Source organism: Tachypleus tridentatus, chromosome 10 (genome assembly GCF_004210375.1).
Source record: "Tachypleus tridentatus isolate NWPU-2018 chromosome 10, ASM421037v1, whole genome shotgun sequence".
Classification (NCBI taxonomy): domain Eukaryota; kingdom Metazoa; phylum Arthropoda; class Merostomata; order Xiphosura; family Limulidae; genus Tachypleus; species Tachypleus tridentatus.
Genome location: NC_134834.1, coordinates 23,878,262 through 23,899,892, shown reverse-complemented (window position 1 = coordinate 23,899,892; position 21,631 = coordinate 23,878,262). Strand labels below are relative to the sequence as shown.

Here is a 21,631-nt window from a genome sequence, read left to right as displayed (position 1 = left end):
CCGTTTGACTGTTTGCTTATTTTGATTACAAGTTAATATTTATGACACTCAAAGAGTTTGTAAGTAAAATGAAATTTATTTAGAGATATTTAAAAAAAATTGTTTCCTGCTCTGATAAACTTTTGATAAACAAAATTAAGGAAAAATGAACAAAAGATATAAAAAGATAGAAGTAACGGGTCAGAATTCAAGGAGACTAAGTTGATATCTAATATTTTTCTTTGTAGGTGACTTGTTACAGTTTTAAAGATGTTAATAACTGGTGGATTGTGAAACGTCCAAGAAGGTAAGTCAGCTTTAGTTTCAACTAGTTTCACTGGAGTGTTATGTTGTTAAGTTAGTTATGTTTCTAAATAACTTTACAACTGATACTATTTTGATGTAGGTGTAAATGATATTGTCATGAAGATATAATTTTCCATACCTAAATGTTCATTCATGTCTTTTTCTCCAAAGTATTTAATGAAAAGACAAATAGGATAGTTGTGAAATGATAATGTTTAAATTGTAGTCCATTTTAGATATGACCAACGTATCTGCCACAGTAAAAAGGTCATGCCTAGCACATTTGAAGTCATTATTATAAGGATAACAAATGACCAAGCTTGCATCATCCCAGTTGCTGTTCCCAGGGGTTGAGCATAATGGTTTATATACTGTATAAGTGGTCAGCAAAGTGATACACTATAATAAGAGTTATGGTGGATAACAGTTCAATAATAATAACTCAAAGTTGATTTGTTTGTATTTTACATAAGATAATTTATTCTTTGATCACTTTTAATTGTTAAACATCCATGTATTACATTTTTATTACAGACTAACACAAAATGTATTTCTTAAAAAATTGTCCATCTTTATTTCTTTTGCACATTTATTGGAGTCACTGAATATTTAAGAGTCAGACAGTTACATCGAGAAGTGTTTCATTGTTAGTTTTCAGTGCACAATTTTAATATCAGTTTATAAAATCATGTGTAATAAATGTTCAAAATCCTACATCAGACTAACATGAAGAAAATTAAAAACCAAATTCACCAAGCATAATAAAAAAATATCTCATATTTACTACCATTGTAATTCAAAAAAATCCACAATATATCTGTAAAAACACACTGTAATTTAAACAAAGAAATAAACATTGATGACTATATATATTAATTGAAGAAAACAGCCCCACCCTAAACCAGAAGTTTACCTTAAAACCTGGATCCTTTAATCATAACTATGAAAAAGGATCATTTTTCAAACTTAAAAGAACCAGTAAAGAATTGAGAATAAATATCTGAACTAAATTATTGCTCGGCTCTATCCAGTACTTAATAAAGTAATTCTCTCTGAATAAAAATACTACATAAAATGTAATAAGTTGCATTGAAACAATCTCAAGTTGACTAGAAATTCTCTCATTACCATGTTTAGTTTATTTTGTTGCTTTTGTTATAAATTTGGTATGTTTATCAACATCCAAAACTTGTTTTTATATCAACACTTTGAGCCTGTTCTCACTTTGAGATACTCACAGCTTTCCCAGATGCCTTGAGGGATTTCCAGATTATTTGAGTCTGTCACTCAAAAATTTGTGAGCTAATTGTCTTCATGCTCCACTAGTAAATCCTAATCAAGTTACTTAATATTTAGCTCATGAGCTCAATATCTGTTACATTGACTAAAAGAATAAAATCTTCATTCCTCAAGTGAGGGGAAGACACAACAGTTTCTGACTGCCTCTGATTATATTTGAGGACTTTAAGTGTTTTGAACCAAAATATCTACATGCATGTAACAAAGAGTTTGACTCCAACACCCTAGGGTATCAAGGTACATATACTAAGCTGTGAAGCAATTTCCAGTGAATGACCTCTTTATGCCATAATTTATACACAGTAATAATTTTTTGATTTGCTGCTTATGCCGCAACATACTAATTTTGCCAAATTCGTGACTCATCCATTCTACAATCTGCCTCTTTTTGTTTTAGTTATTCTGCTTTTTATTTCTCAGTATTCTTTTAAAGTAGCTTTTGTTTGTTTAAAAAAAACAACAAAAAATAGTCCCTTTTTGTTGTTGAGCCTACAGTGGCTACTCTTCAGGACTTAATCATTATATAGTTTGCTAGTCCTACTAATTTGATATTTTAAACTTAAACTACACACTCTTGCAGGAATGATCTGGTGGTGTCTGAACCCGTGGACAAGATACGTCATGGGGATATTATCCAATTAGTTCATGGAATGACTAGCCGAGCACTCAACAGGTAAGGAGTCATAATTTTAGAATAAATATTTATTAATAATTTTTATAGTAATTTTTCTAGTTTTTTATTTTTGTGTAACCACAAATTAATTTCAAAAACGATTCAAATTTTTATTCTTCTAATATATAAGAAAGCAATAGTAATTGTTCAAAATTACGGACCTAAATGATTAATAGATAAGTGATTACAATTACTTATACTACAAATTTAATATTTTTTTTTTATTAAAGAGTAGATAATTAATTTGTAGTCTAGTAGTTTGTATTGTTTATATCAAAGTAATACAGAGCTGTTTCTGTAACTTTATATTTGAATCATGGGACTAGAAACATTTTAGTAAGTTGTACTTAATAACTTGAATCTGACTCTTAAGTAAGGCAGCAAACACAGAGAATGTTAGTACAGTTACCTCATGGAGGGTCTGGCATGGTCAGGTTGTTAGGGTGCTAATCTTGCAATCTGAGGGTCGCATGTTTGAATCCTTGTTACACCAAACGTACTCACCCTTTTAGCCATGGGGGTATTTATAATGCAACAGTCAATCCCACTATTTATTGGTGAAAGAGTAGCCCAAGAGTTGGCAGTGGGTGGTGATGACCAGCTGCCTTCCTTCTAGTCTTGCATTGTTAAATAAGGGACAGCTAGTGCAGATAGCCCTCATGTAGCTTTGTGTGAAATCCAAAAACAAAATACGTCGTAAAGCAAAATTTAAATTTATCTCCATTAGGTAAATAAAATTTGTGAAGTTAAGTATTGCTTTATTGGATAAAATGTTTCTTGTATTAATACTTTCTTAAAAAAAAAAAAGAGTTATTTCTAAACTTTTCATAACCAACCTTGAACATGGAACTTTGTTCAGTGGACATGACCAACCTAGTTATTTTAAAAATTAATTACCAAATTTAAGTAAAAAAAACACATTTTCAGTTTTAAAATCAGCAAAAAAATAATATATTTCAATATATTTTTGAACAGTAATTGATTTTTAGTAAATAAATAAATTTAAGTAAAAAACATTTTCAGTTTTAAGAGCACCAATAAATAATATATTTTAATATATTTTTGAGCTGTAATTGAGTTTTAATAAATAAAATTTACTGATGTTTTAGGATTGTGTTAGAACAGTATCAGACACTCTGGCTGATGAAGAATCTCATTTGATAATTTAATAGAAAGTTTCTATGATAACCATGTAAAATACTGGACTTTCATTGCAGTTTAGTCTTTGGAAAACATTTTCGACCATGAACAGCACTCTTTAGCCCTAATTAATTTTAGTAAATGAAAGTTTTACTTTCTTTTGTGTCAGGGAAGTTTTACAGAAAACATGTTCTGATGTTTCCCTGAGGGTAGTCTTGTGTGCCCAGTTCAGGAACCATTGGGCTAGAAGATAAAAACATTTACATGTTTGGTTTTGATACAGAGCATTTAATCATACAGTGTGTGACTAAAAAAAAAGTATTGGTAGATGAGATAGGCCTAACTTAATTCACTGTGATTGTTCTGTTCAATTCTTAGCAGAGACCATGTGCACTGGTTCACTATCATTTAAAATGTTGACACTTAAAAAGTATGATTAAGAAAAATGTTTGTACACATTTCTTTTATTGTTACTGTGTGTTGGAACATGGAAAATAAATCTTAGTTTGACAAACAAACTGGTTGAAGTTTACACAGTGTAATGTAACATTTTAGCACTAATGTGATTGTGATGTGACTTGGTCTTAGGAAGGTTAACATTTTATTTGATTCAGAATGAAGAAAATTGAGCCTTAAATGTTTTAAATGAATTCTATACATTGAGGTAGAATGAACAGAGTTTCTACTCAAACTTGGAATTAACAAGAAGAGAACCAGCAATGTACACGTCCCATCTGTTTTGAAAATGCTAATTTTTTTTTATTAAACTTTGTTATTTTGTCTCTCAAGTAATCACTTGTGTTTTTGTTGTAAACTGAAAGAAAAATTGAGACATCTTTTCTTTAATGTTACGTAGGACATGAAGAGCACAGTATGAATGTGAGTCATGAATTTCTGGCATTACGAATAAATCACTTGGTAATGCAATACTGGAATGAGATCATCCATATACTTTGTTTCTTTTTTACAAGTTGGATCCGAATTGTGAAAGTTGTATTTTAATACAGTTGACAAAGAAGTACAACTTGGATATTATCAGTTTTATTTGTTATTATTTCTACATCTTCTTACTTGTTATTATCTGGTTATTTCAGTCATGATGTTGCAGCTCCTATGTCTCCTCAGCATCAGGAAGTGTCCTGTTATATTGACTATAATATTTCTTTTCCTGCACAGAACCTGTGGAAAGTGGTAAGTAAGATCTGAATAAAGAATGTCGAGTTAATCTGAAGAAGCGTCTGGATGCAGGATTGTCGTAGTTAAACGTGACTAAAATTGTATCTGATTAACAACTTTTGTCAACGTATTTTTACAGTTCAAACTGTTTCTGGAAGTAGAAAGTATGTATTACGGTATGGGAAATTTGATTGTTTGCATGATATAATCAGAAAAGGGAATTAGGGCTATGTAAACGAAATTTAATTTATTTTTCTAGAATGTTTTATTAGGTGTGAATAGATAAATGCTTACGTAATGCAAGTCACATTCTTAAAAAGTAGATGAGAAACTCGTAAAAGAATTTGAAATGAAAGGATTGCAACAGATTTTTTGGGTTTTGTGCACAAAGAAAAGAACAAATGATTGGGTTTTGGAAAAAGCAGGAGCTCGGCAGGAATTTCTACCGGAAGTCAGAAGACGCATGTTGTCCTTTTTTGGCCATGTTGTACAGAAGCCAGAGCCTTGCCTAGAGAAAGATATTATTCAAGAAACGATACCAGGACAGAGGAGAAAAGGATGACCGAGAACATCATGGATAGATAACATCAAAGCTTAGACAGGAATGACACAAGAACAGGCACTTCGAGCTGCAAAAGATCGACAAAGATGGAGAAGACTGGGTTCATTATTCGGCCAACTCTCAGATCGAGAATGGTTAAAGAGAGCGAGAGAATGCAAATTGCAACCTGTAAAGTTCAATTATTGATATTAACTCTTTCACAAAGGGGTTTGGTGTAATATAGATGAGTTCATGTACACATTTGCACACACTAAGTATTTGCTCTATAACTTTTGATACAAACTTTTAATAAAGATTACATGTTTTTTGTACACAAAAAATCTGATTTTTTAATGAAATATTTTACGAACGATTTGTTTGTGAAAATATCTAGTATGTTTGGTTACTAGTCTGAGTGTGAAGTGATTTCGTGTTGTGATTTCGAAAAACTGTTCTTTGTCCCAGAAATCTCAAATGTTATTTATGTAATGTCTAAAACGTCCTAAATACATTTCAAATGTTTGTTTTCAGTAAGATTTTATATCTTATGTCATTTTCTATACTCTAACTATGTGGGGTTATAGCAAAATAATTAACCCTTTCATGCTGGGTCACAGGTCAAAAGGTTGTGTCATCACATTTGTCGACTTGTATTAAAAATTTTATTGAACTACTGTTTTATGAATTTATATCAGTAAGTCTGGAATCAAACTGTAGATTATAATTCAAATTTTAATATTATATGCGAATTAATTTCTTAATTTAAAAGAACAAATTCAAATACAGATTTTAGTGAGTCTTGGTATGTTGAATGCAGCATTGTTTAAAATTAGATGTTTGTGATGTCAAATTACTAAGTCTGTAATTTCATAAAAATTAGGAACTCTGATTACTAATACTGACAAGCTAGAATATAAAATAAAAACCTCATATCTTTTTATTTTGCTGAGATATGGTTTATGTTCTGAATCAAACACAGTGGCCCAATTCACCTCTTTCTGTTTTTAGAAACAGTCCCTTACATATACTTACTTCAATATATGACATGTGAATGAGCAATTGACAGCTCAGAATATTCCTCTAGTGGTTTTTTTTTGATGAAGCTACAATGTTCTTTTGATCCAAAATTTCAAAGAAGTAGGTTGTGTCTTTAGTCTGTTTGAAGTTTCACACTTTCTTTAGACCTAAATACAGCTTTGTTACTAAGCTTAATAAATTATAGTGGAAGTCTATGGTATCAGTATAGTTATTTATGGTTTTTTGGTTATTCAACTGTAAGTATATAAGACCTAAAAAAAATTTTGTTTGATATGTTCCATGTGTAAAATTTCAAAAAGCTTAGCAACCTATATCCAACAGCAACTGAGTTCAAAGGTTGTAGTTAGAAGAAATAATTATTTGTTTTACTTTGTTTATTGTTCTATATTTTAAGAAAAATAAGTTTTATAACTTGTTTATAAATAGTAATAATCCATTTAATTTATTTTACTGTATATATGTATATGGATTATTACTATTTATTAAATAAGTTATGAAATAACTGGATATTTAGCACTGGATACGATAACATAATTGCATGTGCACCACTTCATTGCAAGTTATATAACGTCAGCTAGGCATTAATAGAAAATCAATATAATAAAAATTTATAAAAGTATAATGTTATAAGACTTAACTAAACATTTCTATTTTCATGTTATAATATGTAGTCCTTCTAGCACACACAAAAAAAAAAAACAATTTATATTTCTTTTATGATTGTTACGAGGTTGGTCATGTGACCAACGATGAAATATTAAAAACAAACAAGTAATTACATTCCTAGTTAATAATTTTGATCGTTGTTCGTTACTTTTAATTATAGCCTTAATGAAAAAATTTACTATAGAAATTGAAAATATATATTTTTTCATTGACTCACAATTTAAATGACAGAAAACGTGACTTTTATTGTGAGAATAGATTAAAATATATTATTAAAAGAACAATAAGATCATACCTCTAATATATTAAAAGTATTATCTTTAACTCTAGGAAATAGTGAATAAAGACACTGAAGGAGCTGTGTGGCATACCATTCATTCTCATGTTCGGCTTATCCACGTCAACTCAACACAAGCCTTAAAAGTATGTTTAACTCCCATATTTTCCTTGAAAATGTGGTATTAAACTCATTTAAAACAAGTAAAACAATTTGTACTACTTTAATAAGTATGTGTTCTTATTATGAAAACACCTTGTTAATAAGTATGTGTTCTTATTTGGTTTCCTGATTTTTTGAATGGTACAAGTAATGATGGATGTGAGTTTTTGTCTTAGTTTTCAATATTTTTAGTTTAAAAGTATAAACTAACTAACAAAGATTTGAACCTTAGGACAAAGTTATATAAATATCTACTGTAATCGGTAAGTTCTTATGAATTTTTTTAGTGAAGAGATTTCCTGAAACTGCCTATTAAAACTAAGTCACTTTTCTTAATATTTGCCTACATTTCATATGTAGATTTAGTTAAAGAATCTTTAGATTTTTTGATAACATAGTAGAGATGTGTTTTGTCTATAACAACATTTGCTTCAGTTAGACACAGTTCTTTGATATCTTGAATCCTAAGTTTGAAAGTACTAATTTTTGATATTATATATACTATAGTTTTAGTAGTAAAGGACATGGAACCTTTACTATAGTTTTAGTAGTAAAGGACATGGAACCCAGTATGTTTAATGTGAATTTAAATGTGTTAATTTTTTACCATTTTACATGTCACTAGTTTAGTGGAAAACAGCTGCCTGAATGGGGATTTAACCAGCATGAAATTGTGACTGACAGAGTCATTAAACAGGATGACACTGTGTGGAATGTGGAAGAGCATCGTTATACAAAGAGTATGTTTTAATATTTTATCACTTACAGTTTAGTATGGCCAGGTGGTTAGGGAGCTTGACTTGAAGCTACAGATCATTGGTTTGCATCCCAATCCCCCCAAACATGCTCACCCTTTCTGCCATTGGGTCCTTATAGTGTAATAGTCAATCCCACTATTCATTGATAAAAGAGTAGTTCAAGTGGGTGGTGATGACTAACTGCCTTCCCTCTGGTCTTTCACTGCTAAATTGGGAATGGTTGTTACAGATAACCCTTATGTAGCTTTCAAACCAAATGAAAGTATTTTGTATTCAGATGTTGCAGTAATTGTCTCAGCTCCTTGCTCTTTTAGCCATGGGGGCATTATAATGTAACTGTCAATCAAACTATTCGTTAGTAAAAGAGTAGCCCAAGAGTCAACAGTGGGTGGTGATGACTAGCTGCCTTTCCTTTATCTAGTCTTTAACTTGTAAATTAGGAATGACTAGTGCAGATAGCCCTCTTATAGCTTTGCACATAATTCAAACCAAACTGTTTCATATTCAGATATTGCAGTAATTATCTTAGCTGCTAATTAACAGTTTGACTAATTTGTCTTAATGGTACAAAAGTTTGTTAATGTATACTCTTTAGGAGGAAAATTTATTATTTTCTGCAATTATTTAATATTTGTAAAAATTTTTTACAGATTGTGTTGTTTATACGTTTTAAATTTGGACAGATAATTTGAATTTTGAAAACATACACCAATTTAGATGCTGACCAAAAGGAGAGAGAGCGAGAAATGGGAATGGCCGAATTTGTTCCTCTTCAGCCAACTCAGTTGTCATTTTTTGAAAAAATGTGGGAGTTACAGGTGAAGTAATTACTGGTGTTGGAATATGTAATTTATTATTGTTTAAGATGTTTTGCAAGTTTCTGTTATTTCATGTTAAAAAACAACAACAGCTAATAGCTTCATTTTCAGAATTTCTAAAGAGCACGTTAGAGGTAAATATTTACTTTGAAATATCAGAATTTCTAAAGAGCAAGTTAGAGGTAAATATTTACTTTGAAATATCAGAATTTCTAAAGAGCAAGTTAGAGGTAAATATTTACTTTGAAATATCAGAATTTCTAAAGAGCAAGTTAGAGGTAAATATTTACTTTGAAATATCAGAATTACTAAGGAGCAAGTTAGAAGTAAATATTTACTTTGCAATATCAGAATGTCTAAAGAGCAAGTTAGGGATAGATATTTACTTTGAAATAAATCAAAAGAATCTTGTTGTTTACTGCTAAAAGAAATTAAAATTTGCCATCTGTCTTGGGTGAAACAGAATCGGTAACTTTGGTCTTTTATGTTGCTCTGATTATCAAAGAAGATTCTACTTTTTCTCAAAAGTTTTCTATAACAGTTTATTTCATCAACAGTAAATTTAGAAATCTGGAATATTTTGTTACAAAAGTCATAATTTTATTTTTACAAAAGTTCTACTTGTTAATTATCCCTGTATCTGTCAGAAATGTGTTTATGAATTCCCTTTTCTTGACTGTTCACACATTGAGAGATAATGAGAACTTGTTTGGAAATAAAACTCATAAACTCATATTTTATCAAGTAAAAAACAAGCACAGAATATTGAGAGGCAGTTTTTTGAGGAGTTAGAATTTCAAGCTGATTTTCATATGCCAACTAGATGTTAGCTAGTCAGTTGCTGACTACTTATTTCCAGCAATAGGACAAAAGGATTTAGAAACTATCAGTACATTGTATGATGAATGAAACAAATTGACTGGCATATCCCAGTCAGATATATTTATAACATGAAGTTAAGAAAAGCTGGTCAAACTAAATAGTTTTACATAAAACTACCATTCTGATATAAAAGGCAAGTAATTGAAATTTAATAAAACCCAGTAAAAATATTTTTCTAATTAAGATTTCCCAACCTATTTTGATACTCTTGAGTTAAAAACTTTACTACAATTTGAAAAATCATGTTATCATTGTATTTAACTTATAAAGCATATCATTATCTCAATGAAATAAAAGCTCAAACATGGTCAGAAAATGGGACTTGAAAGATTATATTTTGTTAGACCTTAAAATCATAGTATTAAGACTAGTTATTACCCTCTTAAAAAACAACAACTAAATTCTCACAAAAGGTTGAGCATTTTTGTTCTAATTAAAAGTTATTGTTCATTTTCATTCTTTTAATTTTATTTTCAAAACTTTTATTAAGACACAGTTGTGTAGCTAGGGTTTTCAGTGCCTGGGGACAAAGTCAGTTTTCATGCCCCCTCGTGACAAAGTGTAAGCCATAATTCCTAATTATATAACATCAATTTGGTGCCCCCACCCTCGATGCTGCACCTGGGGACAGATGTGTACTCCCTTTTTCCTCCTAGCTATGCCACTGTTAAGACATTTTAGTGCTCAAAAATTGGAAACCCTGTTTGATAAATCATAAGATAAATTGTTTTGTACATTTTAAATTTCTAAATTCAGAGCAAAGTAAGATGGTGGCAATGATATCTTTAAGCTGTGCTTGAAAGAATGTATTATTTAAAAATAAAACTCTAAGAAAAAAGTGTTTTGGGTTAAGTTGCATGAACTTGGATGTGTGTTTGTTTATGATTATTTTACGCTAACGTTGCTTGTGGATTTGTTTTTCAAATCTCATTTAGAGCAACAAATGATATTCTGTAATCATTTTGATTGGCACATGATTTTGATGATTTTTATTTAATTTGTGGCTACAAACAATATATCAAGGCTACAAATTAACTGTATAAAACTGACAAATTGCTCATTAGTTGTAAGTTAGTTAATAAAACACAGAGGGTGCTAGAAAAAATTGTTAGTACACTTTAATAAGGAAAGCTTATATTCTTACTATAAAGTTTTGAAATACCATTAATTTATGCAGGTCAGTTATTTTACATTGCAAGAAATTGAATATAAAAGATTACTCCAATTTTCTGCTTTATGCATCAGTGCCATGGCAGTTTATCAATCCTCATTTGAGCTGTATGGCTAATCAAGGAATGAGGATGACAAGGCTACAACTTCAACTCATTCGATTGGTTGCTAAAGCAATTAGCAAGCGAACCAGCTGGTTAGACTCGCACCATCTAATTTCTGCAATGCAGTTTTAACCACTAGCATGGTGGGTGTGTTCTTCCACATTATTTTTTAATAGTCAGTGATGACAGGCCTATTGGCTTCTGTGATTTGTTAGCTTTTGATGTTTAAATTTTCACTTTTAATAATAAAATATGTTGATTCAGTATAGCATGATCACCAGTAGTGGGATACTGTAGAATTTATCAATCCAGATGTTCATGGCCTAGTTACTTTAGTACCTCCCTGACACCAGCATTCTTTATGAAGTAATTAAAATTAAAAACTTTGTTACATGCAAGTAAATCGAGTTTTGGTATTCAAAACATTTGAGAGAGAAACGGAGCACAGAAGATTTATTACACATTAATAGGATATGTAGATTTATATTTATTAACATTTATTTTATAAAATAGTTAATAATGATGCAGTTATAGAAAAAATAATGTTGTTACTAGTATGTCCTGAATCATCCAGTGAGAAATAGAAGAACTAGCAATAGTTTGCTAGTGCCTTCAAAAGCTAAGGTCAAGGCCTGTATACTGTACTAATTTTGGTTATCTGCACCATTAGATCTTTATCTCAGGTGGTGTATGCATCTTGAAAAAACCAGAAGAGATAATACTGGAAAAACTGTTTTTCTCTTGTAGAATGCCTTGGTATAAATTTTCCATAATTATCACACAAACTTATTATAATTAGTTTTTCTATCAATCATATGCAGTATTTAATACTTTGTAATTACATAATGTTTTATTTTAGGTTAAAATGTTAACAGTGAACCAAGAAAACGTTCAAGATCACATGTATAGTAGTGATCCAATGGAGTGGCCATTTCTTAGCCGGGGTATTGCCTACTGGATTAGCCCACACAGCAATGTAAGTTGCTTTAAAGCATGCCAGGCTTTTTAACCGTATGGTGTTTTAGCTTCTGACTCTTTCTGAGACACAGAATATGATTATTTTACTTAATTAATATTCTTTGACATGTGATAAACATAATAAAGTTTTTCATGTGTTATATCTTCATGCAAGTTTAACCTGAGTTGGTTAATATACTTCATTAATGAGTGTGAAATTATTATTAATTTTTACAATTTATGGACATAAAATTTCAGGTATACTAATATATTTTAGCACAAAATGTTTCTCCTTATCATATCATGAGTGTAAGTTAATATTTATATCCAAAAATGGGTCAGTGATAAGTTTACAGACTTAGAACAAAGTACAAATCTAAGCTAAAACAACGACAGTTACCGATATTTATATAAATGATAGTTTTAAAGTCTTAAAGTTATTATGCACATTGTTGTATTAGAAGCTCATTTTATCTGTTTAGACTGGTGTAGTTCTGCAAACTATAAAATTTTTTTTAAAGTATTCACTGTGTGTGTATATATATATATATATATATATATATTATAGGGTGTCCAGAATATATGTTAACAATCTACTAATATTTAGTTTTTGGATATACTGAAACTTGTTTCAGCCATCATATTTATTGTTCTAATACAACCCTAGCAACCATTGTGGTTAAGGTTTAGAGTCACTGTTTCTGATACATAATACCTGAACTGCTATTTATTTACATTTATATAACTAACAAGAATTTATGATTTTTGTGAGCTTAAGCCTACAGACGATAAAACTTGACTTAATTTAACATAAGCCACAATTGTACCAATTAATCTCATTACATAATTGTTATTAAGCTAATGATTATCTGATTAGCATAAATAGAATGGTACTGTTCTAATATCACAGTTTAATTAGCTTAATCAGTAATTATAAGTTCTTCAAATTAAATGTGTATTATATGTATATACAACGTTTTTCTTCCTCAAAAGGCACAGATTCATCTGATAGGAAATGTAGTGATATGGTATTCAGCAACGTTGGGAATAGTCTTATACCTGACAATATTTCACTTCTACCTACTTAGACGTCGACGGGCATGTTACGACATCCCTGAAGGTCTGGACTTGTCTTGATCATATTTAGAACATATATATCTTTTCCATTAAGATTTATTATAATTTTGTAATTCTCACACTTAAACATTTTGATTCAGTTTCTTTTTGGTAAGGTCATTTTATTTTTTTGTTACATAATTGCATACTTTGTAATCATAACTAATTTTTTGTGGGAATTGTATTCAAATAATATCATGAAATTTCATTGCTTACTCCATATTTTTTGAACTTGTAAAACATAAAATGTATCTTAATAATTTTACATAGGAAATATATAATTTAACAGAATACGTGTAGCAATAATATTTGATGTTTTATTTACATTTGTATACATTTTTATCAAACTTTTTTCTTCAGTCTTAATGCACAAAATATTAACGAATTATTTTTTTTAATCTTTCAGATATGTGGGAAAAGTTCTGTGTAATTGGGAAGCTATTTCTGATTGGTTATCTTCTTCACTTCCTGCCCTATTTTTTTGCCGATCGTACACTCTTTCTGCACCATTACCTTCCAGCATTTTTGTACAAACTGTTACTGTTTGTTGGCCTTATAGAACACCTGATTTTCTTGTTCAAGTAAGCGAATAAAACTTTTAAAGAACCTTACTTGTTTACCATTCTACAGAGGGTTGAATGTGTTGTATTTAAATTATTTTGAACACACAGATCACCGAGTAACATGACAACACAGATAATGTAAAGTCATGATAGAACAGGATGCCTCAGAACTGCAGTTTGACATTGTTTGGTGTTTTCTAGGTAGTAAGGTGCCATCAGAAAGAGGAGTTGAGGTCAAATATTTCGAATTTTTTAAGATGAGATATATTTTTTACTTAGTGACATTGAAAAACAAATGAAGACAGATTAACTTGATATCTTCCAGTAAGAGACCTACAACAAGCTGTAATAAACAAAATGCTTTACCATTTAACAAGTGAGGATTTACACACACACAATTTTGTGGTTACATGGGTTTCTTCTGCAGTATATCCATTAAATCATTGCATACCTTAAGCAGGTATAGAATGAAATGGGTATTCACATTAAGGCATACAAACTCACACTGATGAAGTTGCTGGATGCAGCACTTGTGGATCTGCATGAAGTTGTATCGTAGTAATAGGTATTTGGAAACCTTCATCAACAGATACTATATGGATTATAGAAAGCAAGCAGAAAGGTGTAGTGCACTTTGAACATGTCAGCATTAAAAATGGTCTTTTTTCAAAGGAAAATATGCTGCAGGGCTGTTGTCGAGATGCACAGTTGTCAAATAGTACATGACTAGACATCATGACAACATAGTAACATTGTGGTGAGGTACCAAAATTGTTTTAACATATTAGGTTGAGGAATAATTCGTGAGCATTTTTAAATAATTTCATTCAAGCATTACATGCAAGACTATACAATACTTCAATGCATGAACACATTACACCCAAAACATTTATTATGATACTTTATTTCATGTAATACCTAGGTATATAGTATGCATTGTTTTAAACGAAATTGCAAGAAATTAAATGCGAAAAGCAGATGGTGTCGAAAATGCTCGATTTTGTCCACTTGACAGTCCATTTAATGAGCTGAAAATGAAAGCAAAAATTAAAGACATATGAAAATCAAACACACCATCTATTAGAGCAAAAAATTATCTACCAAATGACATGAAATATTTTGTGAAAGCGTTTCATTTATGAATATATTTTTTAACTTGAAAAAACACTCACGAATTATTCCTCAACCCAATAACATACACAATCTTTATATATATAAAGAATAAGTGTTATCTGTCTGCCTTTTTTTTCATATCTAAACTTTTTATTTTATCTTCCCATAATACTTGGATTAGATTTGTTTTCCAACCCCCCCCCCCTAAAGCCTACGAGTTTTTTTGGTGTTGAACAGGAATATTAGCGAGTAAGAATATAAATTCAGCAGTATTAATTCAACAGAAGTAAAATTATATTTAACAGTTGTTTATTTATGAAAGGTGTGCCACAAGGTTATGTTATACAAGTAATGTTGTAACTAAGTTTATGTGGTTACTTTTTCAAAAAAGAATAATATGTTTAGTACTCCATCCAATTGAAGTACCAACCAGTGATTATTGTGAACTTGTAGTCATTTAGTATTTGTAGCTAATTAGTGTTAAAGAGCATGTAAATCTGTTAAGAAGGTTTGTTTTATCACCACTATCTTGTAATCAACTGCTATGGGAAAAAATTATTTGTAGCAGTGATATGTGAAGGAAACTAATGTATCGAAAAACCTGACCAACTGGATAATAGAGCTGGCTATTTGGTAACTGATTAACCAATAAGCTCATTAGTAAATCACGTGATTAGTACAGTTTTTGTTCAACCATGGTACAGGTTCTCCAATAAGTGACAACAAAAGAGTAACCCAAGAGTTCATGGTAAGTGCTGCCAGACAGTGTCTGTGCCTCTAGTCAGTAGTTCAAAATTAGTGACAAGGCAGAACTTTGTTGCAGAAAAGACAGGATGGTAAAGTTTAGTGAAAGTGGGGAATCAAATTCTTGAAACTCGAATTATGAGGCAACTCCCTTGTGATTCTGGTTAGAATCCTTTCTGACTTAAATCACCAGGCTGTGCATGAGTAAAACTGGGTTTCAATAATTGCAGAGGGCAGAGCACAGATAACCCATTATGTAGCTTTGTGCTCAACAAAAAACAAACATAATAGCAATAATTCCTTTATAATGCAACAATCAAAAATAGTAATAAACAGTAAGACCAACTGTGATTCATTTCATGACAGTTGATCAGTCAGTTAGTTCACATGATGTCAATTAACTCTTCCATGAAGGGTCACAAGTCAAAGGTCATGTCATTGCATTTGTTGACTTGCATTCAACATTTTATTGAACTACTATTTATTACATTTATGTCAATAAGTTTGGAATCAAATTGTAGATTATAATTCAAACTTTAATATTACATATGAGTTAATTTCCTAATTTAAAAGTAAATATTAAAAGAACACACCTAAATATAAATTTTAGTGAGTCATGTGGTATGTTAAATGCAGCACAGGTTAGGATTAGATGTTTGTGATGTGAAAATACTAAGTCTGTAATTTTGTACAACTTAGGAACTCAGATTACTAATAGTGACAAGCTAGAATATAAAATAAGAACCTCTTATCTTTTTATTTTGCTGAGATATGGTTTATGTTCTGAATCAAACACAGTGGCCCACTTCTTTACAATTTTGGAAATGGACCCTTATATACATATGACATGTGAATAACCAATCAACAGCTTAGAATGTCTCAAGAGTGGTTTTCCCTGCCATTTTAATTTTTGAAAATGCTACAACATTCTTTTGATTCAAGATTTCAATGAGGTGAGTGTTGTCTTTAGTCTGCTCGAAGTTTCATATTTTTTTAAATCTAAATACATCTTAGTAAGTAAACTTAAATAAATTATAGTGGAATTCTGTTATCAGTGTAGTTGTTTATGAATTTTTTTGTTATTTAACTGTTTATATAAAACCTAAAAAAATTTTGTTTGATATCCTTCATGTGCAAAATTTTAAAAGACTTAGCAACCTCTGTTGTCCAGCAGCAACAGAGTACAAATATCATAACAAGACAGATTATTATTTGTCTTACGTCATTTTTCTATATATAAAAACAGTAAGTTTAATAATTTATTTCTAAATAGTAATAATCTATATACATATATATAGTGCATAATTAGTGAAATGTGACTGTATATTGCAAGATACTAGTCCACTAAAACACAGCCAAGATAGAAGACTAAAGGCCAGTTTTATATTACTGGATACGTAACATGAGTGCATGTGCACCACACAAATGCAAGTTATGTAATGTTAGGTAGGTATGACTGGAAGGTCAATATAATAAAAAATATATATGTTAATGTCTAGCATTAAGAAACTTAAGCGACTTAGACTAAACATTTCTGTTTTTGTGTTATAACATGTCATTGTAGCATGAAAAAAGCATAATTTATATTTATTTCCTATTTTGTATGACAGTTATGAAGTTGATCATGTGACAAACCACACATAGAGTATATAAAATATAAAGTATTACTGAAAACAAACATTTGAAATGTATTTAGGAGATTTTAGAGATTACACCAATGAGATTTTGGGGACAAGGAATAATTCTTTTAATCATAACATGAAATCACTTTGCATTCAGACTTGTAACAAAACAGACTCTACTTTAACTAAGAAATCTTTAGTAAAAGTATTTCATTAAAAAAAATCAGAATTTGGTATACAATGTTCTTGTAATATTTACTAAATGTTTACCAAATTTTATGAAGATACACGTGTTGTATCAAACGTGTAGATGAACACTTGTATATTATAATAAGCCTATAGCAAAAGGGTTAATGTTCATGGATAATTGTTCTGGTTAACTTATGTTTATAGTTTTAAATCAATAAGAAACCTGTATATTTGTTTTCACTGTGAATAGTTGTAATATTTTTTATTCTTTTGTAATGAAACCTTGCTATGTTGGGTATCTTTTATGAACTGTTTTAATATATTTTAGCTACACCGTCAAGTCAAGAATGCTAAGAAGATTGTTTTACATCACCATATTTGCATGGTTATTCAGTGCTTTGCATGTGTTCTGGAACTTCAGTGTTTTCAGCTATGGAAGGACTCCACTATCAGCTCAACAAGTTGTGGATCTGAAATGGAAGGACACTTGGGATTTCATCATCCATCGCAGTTGAGATTATGCTGGTTTTCAATTTTTGTTTTCTGATAATATTTTTAAGTATCTTACATTATAAAAAAGAATTTAAATGTGTAGGGTATTGGAAAAATAATATATTCCCTACCTGGTCATTGACATCTGTCAGGAAGCAGATGTGTTTTTCACTGACTTTCTGTTTGCTGTGAAACCCATTCATATACTTAATATAGTTTGTTTTCTGTTACATTTACTAGAACTTTTTCTGCTGCCAAACAATACGTTAACTACTCCTGTGTCACCTGAATATAAATATTACAAAGACAGGGAGGTATTGTATGTTGGATTCTGTGTTCCACATTTTCGTACACGTACAATGTTTAGTGGTGTAAACATGGGGTTGTGTCGTGTGTTTTTTTTTACTCTGTCTTTAAATTCTCCATACACATACAATGTGTCACTGAATTTAGGTATAATCTTTTGCAGTATTGGGTATTAGCCTGAAATGTGCATAAGAATGAATTTTGTGAAGATTTTCTTGTTAATAGATATATATTTTTAAGTATTTTTTTTTCTATTCATTCACCACATAAAGATTGCACTTCACATTTTTGCTTTCATTATGCAAAGTTAATCTGGTTCTCAAGCTTACAGCAGTTGTTTAAAAATGCTAAGAACAGAAACATTTATAATTGAAATTAATAATTTTTTTATGTTTAAGTGTTGCGAAAATAATGTCCATGACTGGATGTTTGAGAGTGCTAAACAGTGGGGAAAAAAAGTTTTCCTGAGTAATACTTCCATAAAGGAACAAATTAAGTGACCTCACACTTGCTTGTTTAATTTACATTTTGAAACATTTGAAATTATCTTTATAAAGTATCTTTAAATACTTCAAAGATAGAAGCTTGAAATGATTACTAAACAGCATTTATTTATATTTATGCTGGCTATGCATAGAAGTATTATGTTGTTTAGCTTTATTTGTTGTTTCCAGAAGTGTTTATTTTGTCCATTTATCTATAATACTTGCAAACAACTTAGGTATTTTAGAACTTACTGAAACATACAGAAAAAAGTATATCGTTACCAACAAAGATGGTTATATTAAAGTGACATGAGAACCAGATGGTTAACTTTGCAGTACTCAACCACATTTTTTAATGTTGTATTTTATACAAATTTGTATCTTTTATAGTGTTTAGCTGTACAATATTCTGTAAACAGTCAGTATTGAAAATAATATACATTAAATTAATGACCTATTGAGATGCAGGTTTCTTTTTATGAGGTATTGTTTAGAAGCTGTTTTGGTATTTGTGTGTAATGTTTAACATCATTGGAGGAATCTCTGTTTCGATTCGTATCATTGTTTAATTATAGTTACAATCCATCCCTTTTGAAGGTGTAGCCGTGGTTAAGATATATCTAGGTGTTTGAATATGCCAAATGTTCTACTTACTGCAGTAGCTAGAACCCAATAAAGTATTTTATATCTTATGTTATTCTGACTTTGATTTGTAATAGTAATAATAAAATTTCAATATTTGATACTTTGGGGCATCTTATAGTTGAACTAAGTGAATGTTTTCTGCAGCATGACTCTTGAAGTTTCTGAAGTAATACTCTGGAATCTGTGATGCTTTACTTATGTACAGAGTAAAATCACTATTCAGAAAATAAAATTAGTTGATGCTATTTGTTTAATATTATACATATCTGTACTGATTTAATATGCTTTGGGACAGAAGTGTATCAGAAGATTGTGAGAAGATATAAAAATGTCTTGTTCTTTCAAGATAATGAAACCACAATCTTAGACTGAACCTCTCACTTTCAGGTTCAGCCACAGTAATAAAATATAGGTTTGAACCTATGGAAACAGCCTGCATATAAAACTAATTTTTTTCTGTATACAAGGAAAAATTGTTTTCCTAACAGTAATAAATTAAAATTAATTAAAAGATTGTTCTTATTTTTTATTTAACTGAATCTTTTCAGTTACTAAAGGTACCTTTGAGGAACCTCAATTTGTGGATGACCCATCATGTAGGGGAACTTGGAGTTTGTTTGTTTCTTACTCAATTCTACTCTCTTTCTTGTGAACAAGTCAAATATTCACTTGTTTGTCTATCAAAAAATTCAGAGGAAGCAGCTGTTTTGGAAAGGTCGTTCAATTTTGGAAATTCATAGAGCATTGGACAAACAAATGTTTATTTTGTGATAGCTATACGTTTGTGGAGTTATTTAAAATACAGTGTGTTTTGATTATGTGGAATAATATGTTGGGTATATTTATATATATAACTTTTGTATGGCTAATTAGCTATGGTATGTGTGGTATTAATAAGTTGTTCTGAAATTTATATATATTTTTTTCTTTCAACAATATTTTATTTTTCTTCTTAACAAATAAACTGTAATTTATTTATTTCACGTTAGTGAACAATTTCCACAAAGATGACAAAAAACATTATACGGCTGGTCTGACGACCTGCCTGTATGACAGTGAAAACTTTGTTAGAGACTGCCTTAGCCTTTCTGTAACCTAACTCTTTCTTAATGTACGGTGAAGGTATTACATGTGCTAGGTGAAGAATGTATTTTGTGAACTTTTGTCAGATTTTAGAAATCAAAGTACAAACGTATTTCTCATACCGTGGGTCTAGGCTGATCAAAGTTATCAATAAGTGGCTTAATTTAACATGGAATCTCAAAAGATAAGAAATTAATACATGCATACTCATTTTCCTTGAAATATTTACAAATTTTTATAACCAGTTTAAAAGTGGTGTAGTGCTCATTAATATGAAGAAAGAAATGGACAGTTTGATAACACATACAGTGAAAGTAGAATTGTTGGAGTAAAAGGCCTAAAGCATACTACTCTAATGGTTTTGACAATGGTTTATGTGGACATTTTAAACTTTGACACCTGAATTTTATGGTATAAAAATGAAGCATGAGATTTGAATATGTATTATAAAAATTAATCTTGATGTAAAATTTAAAACTTGGTTTATAAAGATGTTATCAAATGAAAAAAAGAAAATTGGATTTTCAAATTTTGTTAGGAGTTTACCAGTGATAATTATTTCTGTTTAGTTGACCTGTTTCTGTGTATGTGCCAAACTATCAGTGTAGTAATAATCTTCGTTACACTTACAAGTAAACATGCAGTGTGAGTAACCGTAAAAAAATTATGGTTCATTTAATTGTGGAAAGTCCTAGGAGGGATCAGCCTGATAGTTTCTTAGGGAATATATAGTATAACTGGCTATAAAGGAGTTGAAACAAGGGAACTAATAAGAGATGGTAGAAGTAACAAAAATTAAACGATGTCATTGTTTGTTTTTCCAAAAAAATGTTTCAGAGGTGATGGTGGTGGAAAATAAATTATTTACTAAACATAAGAAATGTACGTTTGTCTTACTGTGTGGGCAATTCTGTATTAGCATGAAATATCGAGACCAAATCATCTATATGGATGTAATATTAATATACAGTGTATTGAAAATACATGAAGTCCAATCGGGACATATTCCATCGAGAAACCTAATATCGACTAATAAATTATACAGATGAAACAGATCCCGCTGTAACAAACATATAGAGACGAAACGAGGCCCGCTATGTACGTAATATCATCATACAACACATACGAAACAGGGGCTGCTATACATTTAAAACATTATGAAACAAACAAAGACGAATAGTTCCCAATATGGACGGAATATCAACAGATCCCGCTATGAATGTAATACATCATGTAATAAAAACTACGCAATCCAGTCAAAGTGAATCGGATCCGTTTAACTAGTGTATTAAATATTGTTAAAAGATTTTCATTGTAACACTTGTAG

The 21,631-nt window shown here is 30.2% G+C and overlaps 1 protein-coding gene across 1 annotated transcript in view; it reads left to right on the top strand.

Moving 5' to 3' along the window:
• Window positions 1–21,185, top strand: part of rt (Protein O-mannosyltransferase rt) — a 49,007-nt gene extending 27,822 nt beyond the window's left edge. The window contains 10 exon segments of the mRNA XM_076460321.1: window positions 228–286; window positions 2,165–2,257; window positions 4,492–4,588; window positions 7,149–7,241; window positions 7,883–7,997; window positions 8,733–8,833; window positions 11,849–11,965; window positions 12,940–13,066; window positions 13,469–13,643; window positions 17,622–21,185. Coding sequence (XP_076316436.1) covers window positions 228–286; window positions 2,165–2,257; window positions 4,492–4,588; window positions 7,149–7,241; window positions 7,883–7,997; window positions 8,733–8,833; window positions 11,849–11,965; window positions 12,940–13,066; window positions 13,469–13,643; window positions 17,622–17,808 — 1,164 coding nt within the window. The 3' untranslated portion in view covers window positions 17,809–21,185.
• Window positions 21,186–21,631: the final 446 nt, after the last annotated feature.